At 38.3% G+C, this 19,305-nt stretch overlaps 1 protein-coding gene across 1 annotated transcript in view; it reads left to right on the top strand.

Annotated features, from left to right (window-relative positions):
* The window catches only part of HSPA4L (heat shock protein family A (Hsp70) member 4 like), a 63,676-nt gene continuing 44,371 nt past the window's right edge, over positions 1–19,305 (top strand). The window contains exons 1-4 of the mRNA XM_015475394.3: positions 1–644; positions 1,841–2,038; positions 14,291–14,348; positions 16,656–16,796. Of these exons, the coding sequence (XP_015330880.2) occupies positions 187–644; positions 1,841–2,038; positions 14,291–14,348; positions 16,656–16,796 (855 nt within the window). The 5' untranslated portion in view covers positions 1–186. The remainder of the gene's footprint in view (positions 645–1,840; positions 2,039–14,290; positions 14,349–16,655; positions 16,797–19,305) is intronic.

The following is a 19,305-nucleotide window of genomic DNA, read 5'->3' as shown; positions in this document are numbered from 1 at the left end:
TGGGAGACGCGGCCGTGACACCTGCCGCAGAGAGGACAGAGGATGGCGTCGTCGTCGGGAGTTACCATGTTTCCTGTGTGCTTGTGAGATGGAAGAGAGATGTAATTCTTTAATGAAGACAGATCGGAGCCAAAACATTGCTGAACATTATAGTACATCACAGTTTCCTCAGTACCGCCCTTGAAAATGGATTTCATGTTCCTCATAGCAACAGCAGCAGGAGCTATAGCCACCCTTGCTGCTGCTGCTATTGCAGCACTGATTGTGGTAAAAAGTCTCAGTTCTTTTAAGAAGTGGACAAATAAGGACAATGAGCCTATGAAAAAACCTCGTAAAAAAGTCTTTCTCATGATACCAACAAACGGGAAACAGGAAACACATGAAGAATCAAGCAAGAAGCAACAGGAATCACACAAGGAATTGGGCAAGAAAGAAAAGGAAATCCCGGAAGAATTGAATGACAGGGAACAGAACTATGAAGAACCGAATGACGAGGAATGGGAAACCGACGAAGAACTGAACGACGACCAACAGGACCACAAAGAACCAAATGACAAGGAACAGGAAACCCACAAAGAACTGAACAAGAAGGAAGAAAACACTCAGGAAGAATTGAATGAAAAGGAACAGGGCAGCCAAACTTTGTAAGTGTTAACTATAACTTGGTTAAATTTCAGACACCACTACTTATCCTGATCAAAAGAAGAAAGCCACTTGAACTACTGGAGGCTTCTTCTCTGGGGACCAAAGGGTGGCGGCTATGCACAGGCTTGCCTGGTGTCACAGGACACACACACTTAATATTACTGTCCTGTAAAACTGGTTTTCAGAGGTAAGTAAGGGTTAGTGGAGGAGGCTGCTCCTTTTAGGATAAAGTGAAGGAAGTTATACCAAGGGAGAGTTGCATGCGTGTTGTTTCTTGACATTTTTTTTTTTTTTTTTTTTTGGTGTTTCAAGCCCTTGTTAGGCTGGGGTAAACTGTTCAGTCGGCTTTCACACAACATAGGACCCCTTTCCCTCGGGATCCGCGCGCCCCTGGGGAAGAGGCGAGGCGAGGCCACCGGCGGCCGCACAATGGGCGCCACCTCACAGAGCTGGGCGCGGCGGGCGGGCGGCGGGGCCGCGCGGCGGGACTGCAAGCGCGCTGGCTGGCAGCACATGGGCCCCTCGGGGCGGCGAGGCCGTCGGGTGGGTGCTGGTGTTGCGGGCGGGCCCCTCGGAGGAAAAGACCGAGGCGGCGGCGCCGAGCCAGCAACCGCCAGGCTGCGCGCCCGACGCCGGGCAGGCCCGGGCAGTGCCCTGCGGCTGCAGCACGCCGATGCCCAGTTGCCAAAACAACCCAAAGGGGTTCTTCCAAACACGTGGGCAAACCTCTGGCCGGGCCGGGGCTCGCACCTCGTCCAGCCGCAGTGCGCCCTGAAGCCGCGCGGTGGCGAGCCAACCGGCTCCGCTTCCCCTCCTCCTCTCCTGCCTGATCCTCCCCGCTCCCCCTTCTCCTCCCTCCCACTCCTGCTGGCTTAGCCGCCTCCATTTTCCAGATCTTTCTCGAACCCGCAGCTCCTCGGGCAGCCGTTGCCCGAGCGCTGACGGAAGAGACCGAAGTCAGGGCCAGGAGCAGCCTCGGGCACGAAGGGGCAGCTCGCGCGCCGCCCCGGCGGCTGAGCGCGCAGGCGCAGACCCCAGTAACTGCCGGTTGGAGGCTGCCGAACCGCAGTGGAGAGAGACCTGGGCGGCGAAGGCTGCGGCGCGGGCGGCTTTCCCTTCCTCCAAGGTTCCCCGACGCGCTGCCCTAGATTTAATGCGCAGCGACTTGGGGTCATCTCTCCTTTGCTTCTCGTAGGAGTCGTAGTTCCAGGAGCAACAGCCCAGAAAAGGACGCGGTCCCCGCACCGAGGGCTTCTGCACCATCACCCCTACCTTTAGGCGGCGGGATGTCTGTGGTCGGCATTGACCTCGGCTTTCTCAACTGCTACATTGCAGTAGCGAGGAGTGGCGGCATCGAAACCATCGCCAATGAGTACAGCGACAGGTGTACGCCGTAAGTGCCCGGTCTGGTGGTAATCCTGGGAAACGTTTCCTCCCGACCCTCGCATTTGTCCCGCCTGCTGGTTTCTTCTGATGCGCCGAACTCTGAGATGACAGGTGCAGCCCATCAATTGCAGTCCGCGGGGTGGCGGGCCCAGGTGGGAGTCGGACTACCTCGCTCTGCAAAGCTTCTTTTCCTTCAAGGACAAGGGACTTAACTCGGATAGTTGGCGCATCTGTGTACCCACGCACCCCCCCTCACCGCCTCCCCACCCCTCAGCCCCCGCGCGCGCCCACCACCACGCCTCGGTCCCCCGGCGGCCCTGCTTTAGTTTTCAGGAAAAGGATTGGTGCGGGACCACCACGACGTTCTGAACATTAGAAAAAGATCTTTAGTTCCCCCCTCGCCTGGCTTGTTTGGGATTATTGGCCGAGGGCAGGCATCCGCGCTCGCTCAGTAAAAAAATTCTTTATTGTTTCTCCCCTTCCTCCTTTGCCCATCTGTCAACGCCACAGCTTTCTCTCAGAAAAGTAAGAAATGAAAGCTTAGAATGCAAATGTCAGAATATGAGTTGCAGGTTCATCTGGCCCAGAAGGGCTTCTTTTGTTTGTTTTTTAAAAGAAGGGATTTTACCTCAGTGTCCTTGAGAATTGGGGGTAATCGGACGGGTTTCCAGGGGCGTAGGTTAGTGGTGCATTAATAGGGAGAGAATCAGGGATGGGAGTCATTGCCCACGTGTCGGTAATGTTCATCCATTAAAGGAAAGTAGTGGAGTTAGAACCTGTCGAAAGGGTATTTCTACAGAATGAATTGTTGGAGAGTCAGAGGCATCTGTCCTGTATAAACATGATTGTGAAGTGATTCTATTATGAACACTTGATGAAAGAATAGAAGGAGTGGCATTATGTCATGGAAACATGTATCCACATGTTTCATTGTTTCTGTGGCCTGGGAAGTTAGCAAATAATATAATTAAGTAAGACAGGGATATGAAAAACTAGCTTCTTATTGTAGATTCCTGTTACTGGTAATTTTATGAGGTAACTAACTGCCAGTGTCTTATTTTCTATGGTTAAGCAACCAAACATGTTGATTTGACCTTTCTGAATGGTCCAAAATATACTACTTTAAACATAAGACTAATCTTGTCCAAGATCAGTGTTAAGCTAAGCCTTTAAATAATTATATTGCTAATCTTTTATGAATAAATTACGTCAAGGAGGTTTTGACGATAGTTTACTTGGAGCAGTTTGTGCTTTAGTTTCTTTTAAAGAATATTCTAGAAGATTTATACCACCTTTTTCTAGATATATGCATTATATTTCTTTTGCTGAAATTCCTGTATACTTACAGTCTCAAACGTGAGCATAGGTCAGTTAATATTCATAGTACTGTTAGAACTCTTGCTTCTTTTTACATCTTTCTCTGGCTTTATGCACAATGAGACAGTGAAGCGTAAATTGTGAACTACTGATGACTTCATCTCTACAGCGTTTTAAGTCACAGCAGATATGGGCTTCTGCCAGAAAAGGACTAGGAAATTCCACTCTCCTCTTTCATCAGAGTAAAGGTTAATGCGGGCAGTTTTTGGCTTCAGGAACTTAGCCTATAGAGAAAAAATGAGAGGTCGGATGGATGTTCCCCTTACCTTTTTAAAGCCTTATCCTAAAAGATCAGAAACCAGAATTGTAAAACAGATACTGCATTTCTAGGCTCAAAAATCTTATTAGTGGTTCCATGACTCTTTAAATTTAAAGAGCCTGGCCACACTTTCAAAGAGAGTTCTTTAGAAATTAGGCTTGCTCATTTAAGTCTTGTAAAGTCTCTGTTAATCTTCTTAAGCACATTGGCAAATTCTGTGTGGCTGAGGTTATCTTTCTGATTTGTATGTAAGAGAATCACTTCTAATATCTAGATTTAATGAGGCTAAACCAAAGTAGAACGTTCTAAAAGTGGAAGGATTGTATCCCTCGCTTGTATCAGCAACTCTGCCCTTCTTTCTGGAGTTGTATACTGTCGTGTGTTTCAGGAGTATACCTTTTCTTGTTGTTGAACTAGTACTTCATTGTAGTCTGGTGCTCTTACAGTGTGTGTTTACTTTGTGGGGCTTACGTTATTGAGCGAAAACATAGCCCTTCCTGATTCCTAAATGTTTATTCATTAATGCCTATCTTGCAAAAAGCGTAACTACTGGAGGACCTGAAACTTTTCTGATATACCACAGTATTTAATAATACATATAAACTAGCTTTGCAAAAAAAAAAAATTCTTTGTGTGTCCTTTTGCTAACATCAATGTAATATGCCAAAGGCATTGCTAAGATGCAAATACATTTTAAAAAGATCGTGTGGGAAAAAAAGTAGAAAATGTTTGATTTAGTTGGTTTCAGCATCCACACTTTTTCACATTTCATTCTTTAATATACATAATTATGTATGCATGGGAGAATCCTATGTATAAACCAAGGACAATTTAATGAAAAAGATAATTAAGTTTTGGCCTATAGTGGGCTACAGTCCATGGGATTGCAAAGAGTCAGACACAGCTGAAGTGGCTTAGCACATAGCACTCAATTTCAGTGTTTGTATAATTAAACACTGAATTTCCTTATTATCCCTTATTGGTATTCAGGTTGTTTATATTTTCTTTTTATAAGCAGTGCTGCAATAACTATATTTGTAACTAAATTTTTGACCCTTAATTCCTTCAAGTAAGCTTCTAGAATTAGAATTACTGAGTGTGCACATTTTTCAGGCCTTGAATATGTTTATATTCTTCAATTAAGTGTAGATGTAGGGATTGGAATTTCCATCTCAGACTCAGTTATATCAAAGTGGTTAGTTTCACACATGGGAAAAGAAAACTGGAGCCAGAAATCCTCATTCAATATCAGATTAAAGCATGTGGTCAGATAAAACATCAGTTCAGTCACGCAGTTGTGTCTTGACTCTTTGCGACACCATGGACTGCAGCACACCAGGCTTCTCTGTCCATCACCAACTCCTGGAGCTTGCCTCAAACTCATGTCCAGTGAGTCGGTGATGACATCCAACCATCTCATCCTCTGTCGTCCCCTTCTCCTCCTGCCTTCAATCTTTCCCAGCATCAGGTGGCCAGAGAACTTTAGCATCAGTCCTTCCAATGAATATTCAGGACTGATCTCCTTTAGGATGGACTGGTTGGATCTCCTTGCTGTCCAAAGGACTCTCAGCAGTCTTCTCCAACGCCACAGTTTAAAAGCATCAATTTTCGGTGCTCAGCTTTCTTTATGATCCAACTCTCACAGCTAAAACATGCTCCCTGCATTTTAAATTGATATTTAGTGATGATTTCTATGGGCTTAGCATTGTTCGCACTGGCATATGTATCACATCAATTCTATGAGTTTGATAATACTAGCTATCTTTTTTCCTAAGAAGCCTTAAGCAAAATTAAATATCTTGGCCAAGAAATAGCAGTGAAATGGATTTAGTTTCAGGCTTCTTTGACCCCAGAAACCCAGTGCCCTTACATTATCTGTTGGCATACAGATGGTATCTATATATTGGGCAATGGGCTGTATTGGAACAAATTATCTGTCTGGGCATTTACTGTATAGAGAAGCATCAGTAAAGTCATCTGTTACTGTCTAGTTTCTAAGAAATATTATCTTGTTTTAAAATGTTATTTTAGTATGCTTTTAAGTTATTTTAAGAAGATATAAAAATCTTGTTTCAATTTAGAAATTGATATAAAAGTAGGTACACAAAATGTTAGTGCAAAACTATGGAGGAAAGCGGTGTGGAAAGACTATTAATAGTGGGTATTTCTTGGAAGTAGATTATAGAAGTGTCTCTTAATACATAGTCTGTAATGTTTTGAATTTTTATGAACTTAATTTACAATAAAGAAAATGGATCTTTTAATCAAACTTATTTCAAGACATTTTTGTTAGATGTATATATTCGTTTTACTATTAAAATTCTGCAGGATCCAACTTAGCAGACTAAACAGTTCTCTGGTTTTCTGTCCTTATCAACATACGTATAATCTGAAAATATGGGAAAATATTATTTATACACCACATCTCAGATATGTGAGATGTCCTGTTCAATGCACAAAAGTAGAAATCACTTACCTTGAGATACTGAAAATAAAAAATTTTTCTACATGGAAAACGGGAAACTCCAGACATTAACAGTGACTTGCTGGGTAGGAGGACTTTTTAATAGTAATAGCAGTTCAGGTTAGGAGAAAATTTTTACATTTTTAAAATTATTTATTCTTTGTATCATATGAAATGGTTTTGTTTGTATGTTCTGTGAGATTACATTAATTTAAAGTATTTTAAATACTGAAGAATTACATAAAGTATATCTCCTCTGTCTCTTCCCAGCTACCTCCTAAACTTTAATATGTGTGTTTCTATACATAGTGAGTATATGTATTAAACTGGGATTTTTTTTAGCAAAAGTAGAATTACATTTATATATTCTGCAGTTGGCTTTTTCAAAATATAATGTGAACATCTCAAATTAGCTCATATGACTCTACCTCATTCTTCTTAATGTATGTACAGTATTCCATTTATCTGTACATGTCTATTAGTGTGTGTTACAAAGTATTTTGCTGTTGACAAACAAAAATTCAGTGAAATTTTTTTTAAATGAAATTGTGCCTAAATGAGTGGATGGGCAGACGTCCCACACTTTAACATGGCCAAAGCTAGTACTATGAAATCTTTTAGTATGAATATTATCCACAAAACAAAATGAATCTCTAGTCATTGCCTTGAATTTGTAGCTGAAAAATTCTGAAAAAATTCTAGAAGGCAGGAATGATAGGTACAAATTACATAATATACATTGAGTTTAAGATGTTTAACATGCCTTTTAGTATGTGATTAGTATGAGGTTAGGTTTCCCTGATAGCTCAATTGGTAAAGAATCTGCCTGCAGTGCAGAAGACCCCAATTCAATTCCTGGGCCGGGAAGGTCTGCTGGAGAAAGGGATAGGCTACCCGTACCCACTCCAGTATTCTTGGGCTTCCCTTGTGGCTCAGCTGGTAAAGAATCTGTTTGCAATGTGGGAGACCTAGGTTCAATCCCTGGATTGGGAGGATCCCCTGGAGAAGGGAAAGGATATCCACACCAGTATTCTGGCCTGGAGAATTCCATGGACTCTATAGTCCATGAGATCACAAAGAGTCAGACACAACTGAGCGACTTTCACTTCACTTAGTGTGTGGTCATTATAATACAAATTAATGAGCATAGCTATGTTCTAATTAAATTTTATTTACAAAAATTTGTGGTAAGTGGTAATTTGCAAATCTTTGTTCTAGGCAGTCATAATAAAAATGACAAAATTATTATGCATTGTTATTTGTCTTTGAACTGATGAATTTTGAGTAAGATAATCAGTTTTCAAAATACTGTAATAATTAAACAGTGTGTCTAATTTAAAGTACCTAATCAGCTTTTTAAATAAAAATTAAATCAGCTATGTAAATGTGTGTGTGATTTCTGTAGGGGCTTTCCAAGTGGGACAGTGGTATAGAATCTGCCTGCCAATGCAGGAAATGAGGGTTCAATCCCTGGGTTGGGAACATCCCCTAGAGTAGGAAATGGCAACCCATTCTAGTATTCTTGCCTGGGAAACCCCATGGACAGAGATGTCCAGAAGGCTACAATCAGTGGGGTCACAGTAGGACATAACGTGAGCACACACACACATGCAGCAGATTTCTGTTGATGGTTTTAAGTTAAGAACAAATTTAATTTGGGAGTTATGCTTATTAGAAGCATTTGGAGACTACTAAAGGAATTTTTGTTTTTATATGTTAAAATATTTTATTCATTGTCCATATTGAAAGATTGAAAAGTTTATATTATTACTAAATCATAGGTGTCTAAAAATTGTATATTTCTAAGCATTAGTTGCTCAGTCGTGTTGGACTCTTTGAGACCCCAGGGACTGTAGACCACCAAGCTCCTCTGTCCATGGGATTCTGCAGGCAAGAATATTGGAGTGGGTTCCTGTTTCCTAGTCTAATATTTCTAAGTAGCAAACTAAAAAAGAAATGGTAACAATCATTCCTTTACTTTTTTTTCCAGATAGTTAAGTTTGAGAAATAATAATCACATGTTTTCTTTACTGTCACAGTCTCAAATCCTTAATTTGTTTAGAGGCATTGAAATAGAAAAGAATGTTTTCCTCAGCTTATTTGAACCACTAAGGGATTACTTTGTACAGAACACTATTTGGGAAATGATGCAGTGGTTTTCAGCTGGAGGAGATTTTGTACCCTAGGGTGCATCTGACAATGTCTGAAGATACTTGGAGTTGTCACACTGGGAGAAGGAACAGAAGAGAGCTAATATCTAGCAGGTAGAGGCCAGAGATGCTTCTAAAATCCTACAGTGCACAAAATTGCCCTGGTCCCTCAACAAAAAATCAGCCCCAAATGTCAGTAGTACCAAGATTGAGAAACCCTGCTCTATAGACATCGTGGCAGCTATAGTTGAAAGGAGTTCCTCAGCGGTTGACAGTCTGATTCAGAGCCAAATTGGCTGTGTAAGGAACAAACCCCTTATTTAAACCAATTGATTGTCCTCTTATATTATTAATTCAGCTATTGTATTTCTTTGCATCTACTCAGTGATAGCAGAGACTATAAATAGTAATTGTGATCTTATGGAACTGACAAGGGAAAGTGGAAATTTCTAAAAATAGGGCTATTTTAAAAGTGTCAGTGATAAGATCAAGAGGTTTTGATTCCTTAGTGGAGATTTACAAAGAAGCAAACAAATCTAGAGTGTTGACCTCTTAGGTGAGAAGTTTGATGGTCTGTTGGCAGTGTGTGTGTTCTCCAACCTAACCATGCTTGGCTTTATAAGAAAGACAGTTAATTTTAGATTTTAGGGGAAAATACAAATATAGCTTTCTTAAGTAACATCCTGTCTTTTGATTTTTATGCCCCTCGTCTACTAAAAGTTATACAGAACATTTAGAAGTTCTACTTATTTGTTTAATTTTGTGGCATTCTTTGAGAGTCTAGGACTACTGTTACAATGGCAACATCAGCCTAAATATAATGGATTTAAGCTGCATTGTAAACTCTTTTTTTTTTCCTTTTAGGTATAAAATGGATTTTCTAAATAGTAGTTGAAATAATCTATAAAAAGTGTAATTGGATTTTGTGATATATAGTTGGATAAACTGTTGAATATCCTTTTCTAGAAAAACTTTTGTGTCAACCTAATATATAGTATAATATGTCTGTTTGCCTTGGTATTACTGAAAATTAGGTAAAAGTTTTGAAAGAGAATAGGTATTTAAATTATACTTTGATTTTTCTGAAAATCCTTGACAGATACTTATATAATGGCTGTGCTATAGAATCTTTTGGGGAAAAAAAATTTGAGGGAATTTGAAGACCTTTAGTATGTGAGACGGACCTTTAGCTAGAGAAAGAAATGGCAACCCACTTTATTATTCTTGCTTAGAGAACGCCATGGACAGAGGAGTCTTGTGAGCTACAGTTCGTGGGGTTGCAGGGAGTCAGATATGACTGAAGCAACTTGGCACGCATGCAGTATGTGAGGAGAGTTTTCTTTGTATTGAAACTGGGTATTTCCAAGTTATAACATTAAATTTTTGAACTTTACAAGTTGTCTGCTTTTAACCTGAAGAGAATGTCTGATAATGATAACTGTGGCTTTCTTCATGAGAAGATATAGGCATAAAACATATTTCAGTGAATACAGCACTGAATACAGCAAATACAGTGAATACAGCAATAAATGATAGTTGAATCAATCTTACTTGGATCTAAGAGTTTTAACAGAAGTTTAACTCTTGGAATCAACCTAAGATTTTCTGTGCATTAAAGTAATGATATCCTTGTGCTGAAAAATTAAGTTTTTCAAAGGGTATCCAGATAATGGAGTTGACAGCAAAATGGGTCTCAACTCCCAAAATAAAGCTGGCCAAGAGATGGCAAGTCCGTATTTTCTCTGATGAGTTTAGAATGGAATGCCAACCATCTACATGGATTTCTGTATCAGGCATGCAAAGTCTACTCTGGCAGAGACTATGTTGAATCAAGGAATTATTTGCAAGAAAAATGAAGGTGTCACCTGAACCACTGATTCTTAATATATCCTGTTTACCTATTTTTACCAGATCACAATTAAAAGTAACTTCGATTCCATCGTGTATCAGTTCATCACATTTAACATTTAGTTCTAAATAAATACCTCCTTGGATGTATCAAAGGCACTTCAACCTCAACATAGCCAAAATAGAACTTGTGATGGTCCATCCCCAAACAGTCCCTCTTACAGCATTTTCTGTCTTATTGCATGGCACAACTATCTACCCTCCAATGCAAACTGGAAACCTGTATGTTATTCCTGTTACTTACCTCTCCCTATTACCTATTCCAGCACTATTCAGTAAAAATAAATATAATATATGTGAGCCACATACATAATTTAAAATATTCTAATAGTTTCAATAAAAATACAGACAAAATTAATTTTAATATACTTGATTTAACTCAGTATATTCAAAATCTTATTTCAGCATGTAATCAGTGTTTTTAAGTTAATAAGATATTGTTTCATACTTTAAGTACATCTCGATTCAGACTAGCTGCACTGGGGCCCCAGTGGTATAGTCAGTTAGCGCACATTACTTATATAGACTAGCTGCATTTCATGTGCGTAATAGCCGTGTGTTTCTGGTGGCTGCCTGTTGCACTCTGAAGATCTAGTTCATCACCAAGTCCTTTGAGTTTTAGCTCCTAAAATCTCTTACTTCTTTTCCTTTTATCTCAACTGCCACTGTCCTGATAAGAGATTATTGATGACTTCTAGTGCTACTCCCATTCCTATAGTGTAAATGACCTCTGCCAAACACTCCCCTAGTTGAATCTGTCATTGTTTACTTTTCTTTCAAATCTCATCATTTTCTCAGGTAGGCCATCCCTGATCCTCCTCTTTTAGGTCAATTCCTGTTATTGTCGACTCTTCATTGCCATGTGTGCTCATTTGGGTACCGCCTAGTTTACTTTGTACATTGGAGTGAGTCTACAGCAATGTAAGTGCCAGGGGAGCCATTATGATGTCTGACTTTTTGCCCCTCATTATTATAGATCTGCTTACCCAACAGAGTGCCAGGCATGTAGTAGTTACTCAGCATTCATCTGTTAAATTGACAAACTTAACTGCTTGCCTTTACTGAGAATCCAGTGTCTGCAATGTAATAGTATCTTGTTCAGCCCTTGAAAAGCACTGTTCTGGGATCTTTCCTTTTCAGTTTATATAATACATATACACATATGTATATACATACACACACATATATTTTAAAGCATGGCGTGTTCTTTCTGCTATTCAAAAGCTTTTAATGATCTCTTAAAACCTAATTATATTTCACATTTATAATATATCATTTAAGACACTATATAATCTGGCCCCGATAGATCTACCAAAATGTGCTATGAAACTAGTAAAGTTGCATTCTTCCTAGTCTCCAAATGAGCATTACCCTTCGGAGCCATTTTTCCATTCATTCAGTAAGTACCTTGGTTATGTACCAGACACTGTACAGATAGCAGTGTTATCCAGTAGAACTTCCTATTCTACAGTATATGTTCTATGTGCTTTCTGTTTTTTGCATATCCAATAGCCACATGTAGCTTTGAAACACTCGAAAATTGAGCCCTTGAAATGTGACTGATTTTTAATTTTAGTCAGTTTAAATTTTACTAGCTAGTGGCTACCATACTGGATACTGCAGATCAAGGCAATGAGACATATATTATCTACCCACACAGAGTTTACACCCCAATGTGGATATATAGTCAGTAAAAAAAAAAATTGTATCAAATGGTGATACATTTATGAAAAATGAGGAAACAGAAGATGTGTGTGTTGGGGAGGAGCGAGAATGTTGTTTATGTAAGAGAGAAAAGGTATTTCTATTAAGCTGATACTTGAGCCAGAGACATGAAATGAGAGCTCAAAGCCTGTGTTCCAGAGAGAATAGCATGTACAAAGGCCCTGAGGCAGAAATGTACTTGCCCTGCTGTAGAAATAGCAAGGAGACTTCTGTGCCTAGATTGAAGTTACAGGGTAGAGCAGCTACAAAGCAAACCATGGCTGTTTATTGGCTGTTGGGGAAATAGGACACCATTGCAGGGTTTTTAGCAGAGGACTTTGTCTTTAAAAGATCACTCAGGCTGTTATATTGAGAATAGGTGGTATACCTATATACTGGTAATGTCCTTTTCCATAAAACCAGATACATATTAAAATGCTTTCTTTTCTTTCAAGTCTTAATTAAGAAATCACATCTTCTACTTGCTTTTCCTAAGCCATATTATCTACAAGTGATTATTCTCTTTTTTTGCTAGTATCATTCATAATTTTATATGTTAATTTTCTTGATAGACTAAATTCTCCAAGCACATTGGATTGTAGCTAGTATAAACACAATGCCTGTAAATATTTGTTGATTGAATGAATTACACCTGAATTACAATCTGTAATTAATATTGAAACCATGGAAACATTTTCTTGAATCACAGCATGAAATGGTTTTTTGATAAAAATGGTGCTCTACACTTTTATAAGCAGAATTATTAATACATTTAAATGCAGGAATGAAAACAACATATTTACCTATCAGTTCAGTTCAGTTGCTCAGTCATGTCCAACTCTTTGCGACCCCATGGACTGCAATACTCCAGGCCTCCCTGTCCATCACCAACTCCTGGAGTTTACTCAAACTCATGTCTGTTGAGTCAGTGATGCCACCCAACCATCTCATCCTCTGTCATCTCCTTCTCCTGCCTTCAGTCTTTCCCAGAATCAGGGTCTCTTCAAATGAGTCAGTTTTTCACATCAGGTGGCTAAAATATTGGAGTTTCAGCTTCAGCATCAGTCCTTGCAATGAATATTCAGAACTGATTCCTTTTAGGATGGACTGATTGGATCTCTTTGCAGTCCAAGGGACTCTCAAGAGTCTTCTCCAACATCACAGTTCAAAAGCATCAATTCTTCGGCGCTCAGTTTTCTTTGTAGTCTAACTCTCACATCCATACGTGACCACTGGAAAAACCATAGCTTTGACTAGATGGACCTTTGTTGGCAGCACAATGTCTCTGCTTTTTAATATGCTGTCTGTGTTGCGCATAACTTTTCTTCCAAGGAGCAAGTGTCTTTTAATTTCATGGCTGCAATCACCATCTGCAGTGATTTTGGAGCCCAAGAAAATAAAGTGTCTCACTGTTTCCCCACCTATTTGCCACGAAGTGATGGGACTGGATGCCATGATCTTAGTTTTCTGAATGTTGAGCTTTAAGCCAACTTTTTCACTCTCCTCTTTCACTTTCATCAAGAGGTTTTTTAGTTCCTCTTCACTTTCTGCCATAAGGGTGGTGTCATCTGCGTATCTGAGGTTATTGATATTTCTCCCAGCAGTCTTGATTCCAGCTTGTGCTGCTTCCAGCCCAGGGTTTCTTATGATGTACTCTGCATAGAAGTTAAATAAGCAGGGTGACAATATACAGCCTTGACGAACTCCTTTTCCTATTTGGAACCAGTCTGTTGTTCCATGTCCAGTTCTGACTGTTGCTTCCTGACTTGCATACAGGTTTCTCAAGAGGCAGGTCAGGCAATCTGGTATTCCCATCTCTTTAAGAATTTTCCACACAGTCAAAGGCTTTGCATAGTCAATAAAGCAGAAGTAGATGTTTTTCTGGAACTCTCTTGCTTTTTCGATGATCAACAGATGTTGGCAATTTGATCTCTGGTTCCAGAGATCATTTACCTATAGTCAGTCACTAAATCCTCACACACCTCTCTGAGTAGGTATTATTATCAACACTGTCTTCCTGATGGGAAGCTGAGGCAAATAATGGTTAGGTAATTCCTACAAGGTTACTCAGCTGTTAAGTGGCAGAGCCAGGATTTAGATCCAAGTCATAGACTTACTGAAAATTTTGAAAAATAATTTAGGGACCAGTAAAATAATTTGGGGACCAATATAGTGTTGCCAACTATTAGCACACTTTTGTAAATTCTAACATTCTGACAACTATTCTATTACTTAGGAAAGTTTAAAAATATGTAAAATTCTGATTTCAATAACCTATTTTTTGAATACTACATGATTATATTCATCCTTAAATTCATTTTTGTATAAAGAGAAGCACAGTAGTAGTACATTAATGTAAAAATACCTTGGGAACACTTTTTTTTTTTCCCTGTTCAGAGCGTGTATATCTTTGGGATCAAGAACACGAGCCATTGGAAATGCAGCTAAGAGCCAGGTGAGTTGTTAATGTAGATGTTTTGACTTATAAGAAGAATTAACTTCATAATGGCGGCTAAGCTCCCAGTTTATATAGTTAAAAGTTAAAAAAGAGAATAAAGAAATTGACAGATCCTAATATTTTTGTATCTTACTAAATATATTTTGCTTTGGATTGTAAAGTATTTCTTGAATTTTATTTTTTTAAAATTCTTAGTTGTGAGGTTAGGTTATGCTGTCAAATGGCGTCAGGTTTTCCTGGTATGGTCACTTTTAATGAGGGATATGCTATTTAGAGGAGAAGGCAGCGGCACCCCACTCCAGTACTCTTGCCTGGAAAATCCCATGGACAGAGGAGCCTGGTAGGCTGCAGTCCATGGGGTCACTAAGAGTCAGACACGACTGAGCGACTTCACTTTCACTCTTCACTTTCATACATTGGAGAAGGAAATGGCAACCCACTCCAGTGTTCTTGCCTAGAGAATCCCAGGGACGGGGGAGCCTGGTGGGCTACCGTCTTTGGGGTCGCACAGAGTCGGACACGACTGAAGTGACACAGCAGCAGCAGCATGCTATCTAGAATACATACTTCTACAACAAGTGAATGATATCTTTGTTAAAGAAGGTGGGAAAAATTGGAGAAACTGGTTTCCAGAGTTAATTCTCTGTGGCTGCCACTTTACATGGAATCTGTTTAACTATTCGTATTTCTAGGCTTCTGAAATCCTTTTGCATAAAATATTCACTCTAACATTCCATGCTACAGGTTTATTTTTCTTAGACTTTGTTTATTGCCATGAACCAAATGCCCTTAACAGTTAGTTTTTACCTTTTAATATATACCTGGGTCTTTTCTTTATTACAAAATAACTGTTTAATGGAGCTATTTTTTTTTCATGACTTTGTAGACATAATTGACTCATTTATCCAGGAATTGTTGTTAAGATTTTTTTAATCAAATTGTCTTACAGTCGGCCTGAGTGTGAATATGGTTTTTTCCTCCATTTTCATACTGCACATAACCAAATGTTTGTGCCCAAATGACCCCTTCACTAAAAGTTACTTCTCGTCTTCTGGCTGATTTAAGGTATCATAGGGCTTAGAGTCTCTGAAGGAAGCAAACTATAAGTTATTTTTCCTAAAAAGCTAAAGAGATCAATATAGTAATTCAGCATCCCTGTAGTTTTCATCTTATAATTGAAGGTCACTAAGAGGACAGCAACTGGATCTCAGTGATATTCTGTAGTTTGAACTACATGTTCTAATTAAAGAAAAAACTACTTTGCCAAAATACAAGCTATTTACAAATGAAGACACATTAACTTAGCACCATGCTATATGGAAGGATTTTTAATTTACTAGCCTAGGAGAAGTTTTTAGCAGTGAAAGCAATGTAGTAATACGTGATAAAGTTCACAGAAGATATTTAGTGTAAAAGAAAAACAGGGTGATAAAAGACATAGTGTAAATATTAATAAAAACACAGATGAAAGTGGAAAGAATCAAAGATACTAATTCATTAGCCTGAAAGTCTTGAAGAAAGCCAAATAAATGAGTTGTAGATAGATTTTCATTGTATTTGAGAAGTTTTGTTCTTTTTTTTCTTTCTTTTTTCTTTTTATTTATTTATTTTTTAATTTTATTTTATTTTTAAACTTTACAATATTGGTTCTGCCATATATCAAAATGAATCTGCCACAGGCATACATGTGTTCCCCATCCTGAACCCTCCTCCCTCCTCCCTCCTCCCTCCCCATACCATCCCTCTGGGTCGTCCCAGTGCACCAGCCCCAGGCATCCAGTATTTGTTTTTAACATTCCAAGGGTAGGAGATAGTGGTTTCTATCAATTTGTTCAGTTGCTCTGTTGTGTCTGACTCTTTGTGACCCCATGGACTGCAGCACACCAGGCTTCCCTGTCCTTACGTCTCCTGGAGTTTGCTCAAGCGCATATCCATTGAGTAGATGCCATCCAACCATCTCATCCTCTGTCGTCCCCTTCTCCTCCTGCCCTCAGTCTTTCCCAGCATCAGCATCTTTTCCAGTGCGTTGGCTCTTCAAATCAGGTGGCTAAAGTATTGGAGCTTCAGCTTTAGCATCAGTCCTTCCAATGAATATTCAGGGTTGATTTCCTTTAGGATTGACTGGTTTGACATCCTTGCTGTCCAAGGGGACTTCTATCAATTAGAAACCAGAAAATTAAATGATAGTGTGTAATTCTGAACTTATACAGATGTGTAGGATAAAGAGACTTGGTGATTCACAAATACTAGCGTAGTTTACTTTGCATTAATTCAGTAATTGATAAAAGTGTTTACTGCCAACAGATAGTCACGAATGTAAGAAATACAATTCACGGTTTCAAAAAACTTCATGGGCGATCTTTTGACGATCCTATTGTGCAAACTGAAAGGATCAGGCTTCCCTATGAGCTGCAGAAGATGCCGAATGGAAGTGCAGGGGTTAAGGTAAGTTTATATTCCCAGAATGCAAGCATTTGTTCAAATTAAAGAAACCAAATGCAGTAATATTGCCTATTTTTAAATACTTTAAAAAAATTTAACTTTTTTCCTTTAGGTGAAATACATGCATACCAAGAAACAGGCAGTTTTTGTAGTGTGCTTTAGTGACTGCACCAAAAAAAATCTGATATAGAATAATAATCTTTTTAATCCAAATACTTTTATTGTCAAGAAAAAGGTATTATTATTTGGAGAACTTTTAGAGGTGAACCATTTTTAAGGGACAAAGGCAGAGGCATATGTGATTTAGAAAAATAAGCCCAAAAGTATGTTAACTGCTATAATGAGTTTGCTCTAATTTAGAAGAATCTTGTGTTAGGAATATTAAAGCAAATTCTTCTTCCAAGTAAGAGATGGATTCTAGGTTTTGACTTCTATATCCTAAGACAGAGAGTTTTAGATTGGTTAACAAAAACTAACAGAATACCCCAAAACAGATAGATTGTATGACTTAGCAGTTCTACTCTTAGGTGTATATACATAAGAGAATTGAACCACTTGTGCACACAAAAATTTGTACACTAATGTTCATAATAACATTATTTATAATAGCCAAGAAGTGGGAACAAACCAAGTGTCCACCAGCTGATGAGTGTATGAACAAGATGTGGTATAGTTATCCAGTGGCAGTATTATCTGGCCATAAAAAGACAGTATCTAGAAAACATGCTAACTGGGGGGAGGAAAACAGATATAAAAGGCCATATATTTTGTGATTTCATTTGTGTGGCTCTCCAGAATCTATGCAAATCAGTAGACACAGAAAATAGACTTATGGTTGTTAGGAATTAAGGGTATCTCTACTTCTTAATTGTTAGGAATGGGTATCTCTACTTCTTCTGCTACTAATGGAGCACTCTTTTTAAGTTGATGAAAATGTACTACAATTAGTGATAATCAGTATACAACTTTGAACATACTAAAACCACTTAATTGCACACTTCAGAAGGATAAACTTTATGCAATAAGATTTATATCTCAGAGCTAAAAGTTTTAATAGCTGATTTTCAAATTGATATATATGTTTTAAGGTGCACATATTTCCATGTTTAGAAGAGGGTTCTGACTACAGGATGGATGATGAATTGTAGTAAGGAGACATGAGACTTAACAATAGTTCAGAAAAAGACACAATAAGAGATTAAGGACAAATTGAAAATTAGGAAGTCATATTTTAGGTGAAATTTGTGGATCAAGATGTGCTGACTAGGAAGCTGATGGGTTATGATAGCAATAAATGTGATAAAGAGTAATGTTCACGTGTCCTTTAGATATGATAACTTCCAGTTAATGACTATGTGGAACAGTTTTATTCTAAACTACTTAAGTGTTTTATTCTTTAAAAAGAAAATTAAAAATTACGCTTTGTGAGTAGTTTGATTAAAAACAAAATAATTTTTACAGAAAGTCAAAACCTAATTTTTAAGTGATATAATTTTTATGCAGTTATAGTGAGTGCATGTAAGCTGGTTGAAGAGGCTTTGAAAACATCACTCAACCATGTGTTGAACTAAGTTTCTTCATCCTTTGAAGATCTTTAGCATTCAGTGCCTCAAGCAGTTTATCCATTTATTTACTCTGACGTTTGTTTGAATATGCTTTAATGTTTATTTCATCTAACTTTTATATTCTTCAAAATAACTCTGTATTGTTGTGCCTCCTATAATCAGACTAAGACACATGGTACTTGATTCATTTTTCCTTATTTTGGTATGCTTCATTTCTTCCTATGTTTATCTTTTTTTTATTATTATTATTTTTTTTTTATTCAATTTTAATTAAAAAAAAATTATACATGTGTTCCCCATCCTGAACCCTCCTCCCTCCTACCTCCCCATACCATCCCTCTGGGTCGTCCCAGTGCACCAGCCCCAAGCATCCAGCATCGTGCATTGAACTCTTCCTATGTTTAAATTTCACATAATTTCATGTAATTCTTGGTTTTAAACTTACCTGTAAATTGATTTGGAAACAAATGGGTATCAAGTTTAGGTCTGTTTCATTGTAAATATTATATAGTTATTCATATTTACACAGTTAAATAAATACCTACATTGTACTGCCTGAGAAGTTCTTTAAAGCTCTTCCAAAGTTTAGTGTTTTAGTATAAAATTATTTGCTTTTGGGGATACAGAGATTAAATACATAGCCTTTTCTTATGTAAATTAGTTGTAGTTATTGTATGGGTTCTAAGTTAACTTTCTATTGCTTATAAATATTGTGGTTGTCATTATGAAAGAGTTTGCTTATTTGAATAAAGCATAGTATTCCTTGGTCAAGCACTGTAAAGTTTCATTTTATGTGCTTAAATTCAAACTAGTCAAACCTGTGTATGAAATTGTTATTTTTTTAAATTTAAAAATTCCATGTATGCATCTCTAATGTTTAATTATCCCCTGAGGCCTTGGTAATTATCCCCTGAGGCCTTGGAGTAATACATATATAGTTTCTTTTT

Source organism: Bos taurus, chromosome 17 (genome assembly GCF_002263795.3).
Source record: "Bos taurus isolate L1 Dominette 01449 registration number 42190680 breed Hereford chromosome 17, ARS-UCD2.0, whole genome shotgun sequence".
NCBI lineage: Eukaryota > Metazoa > Chordata > Mammalia > Artiodactyla > Bovidae > Bos > Bos taurus.
This window is presented reverse-complemented; position numbering and strand designations above follow the sequence as displayed.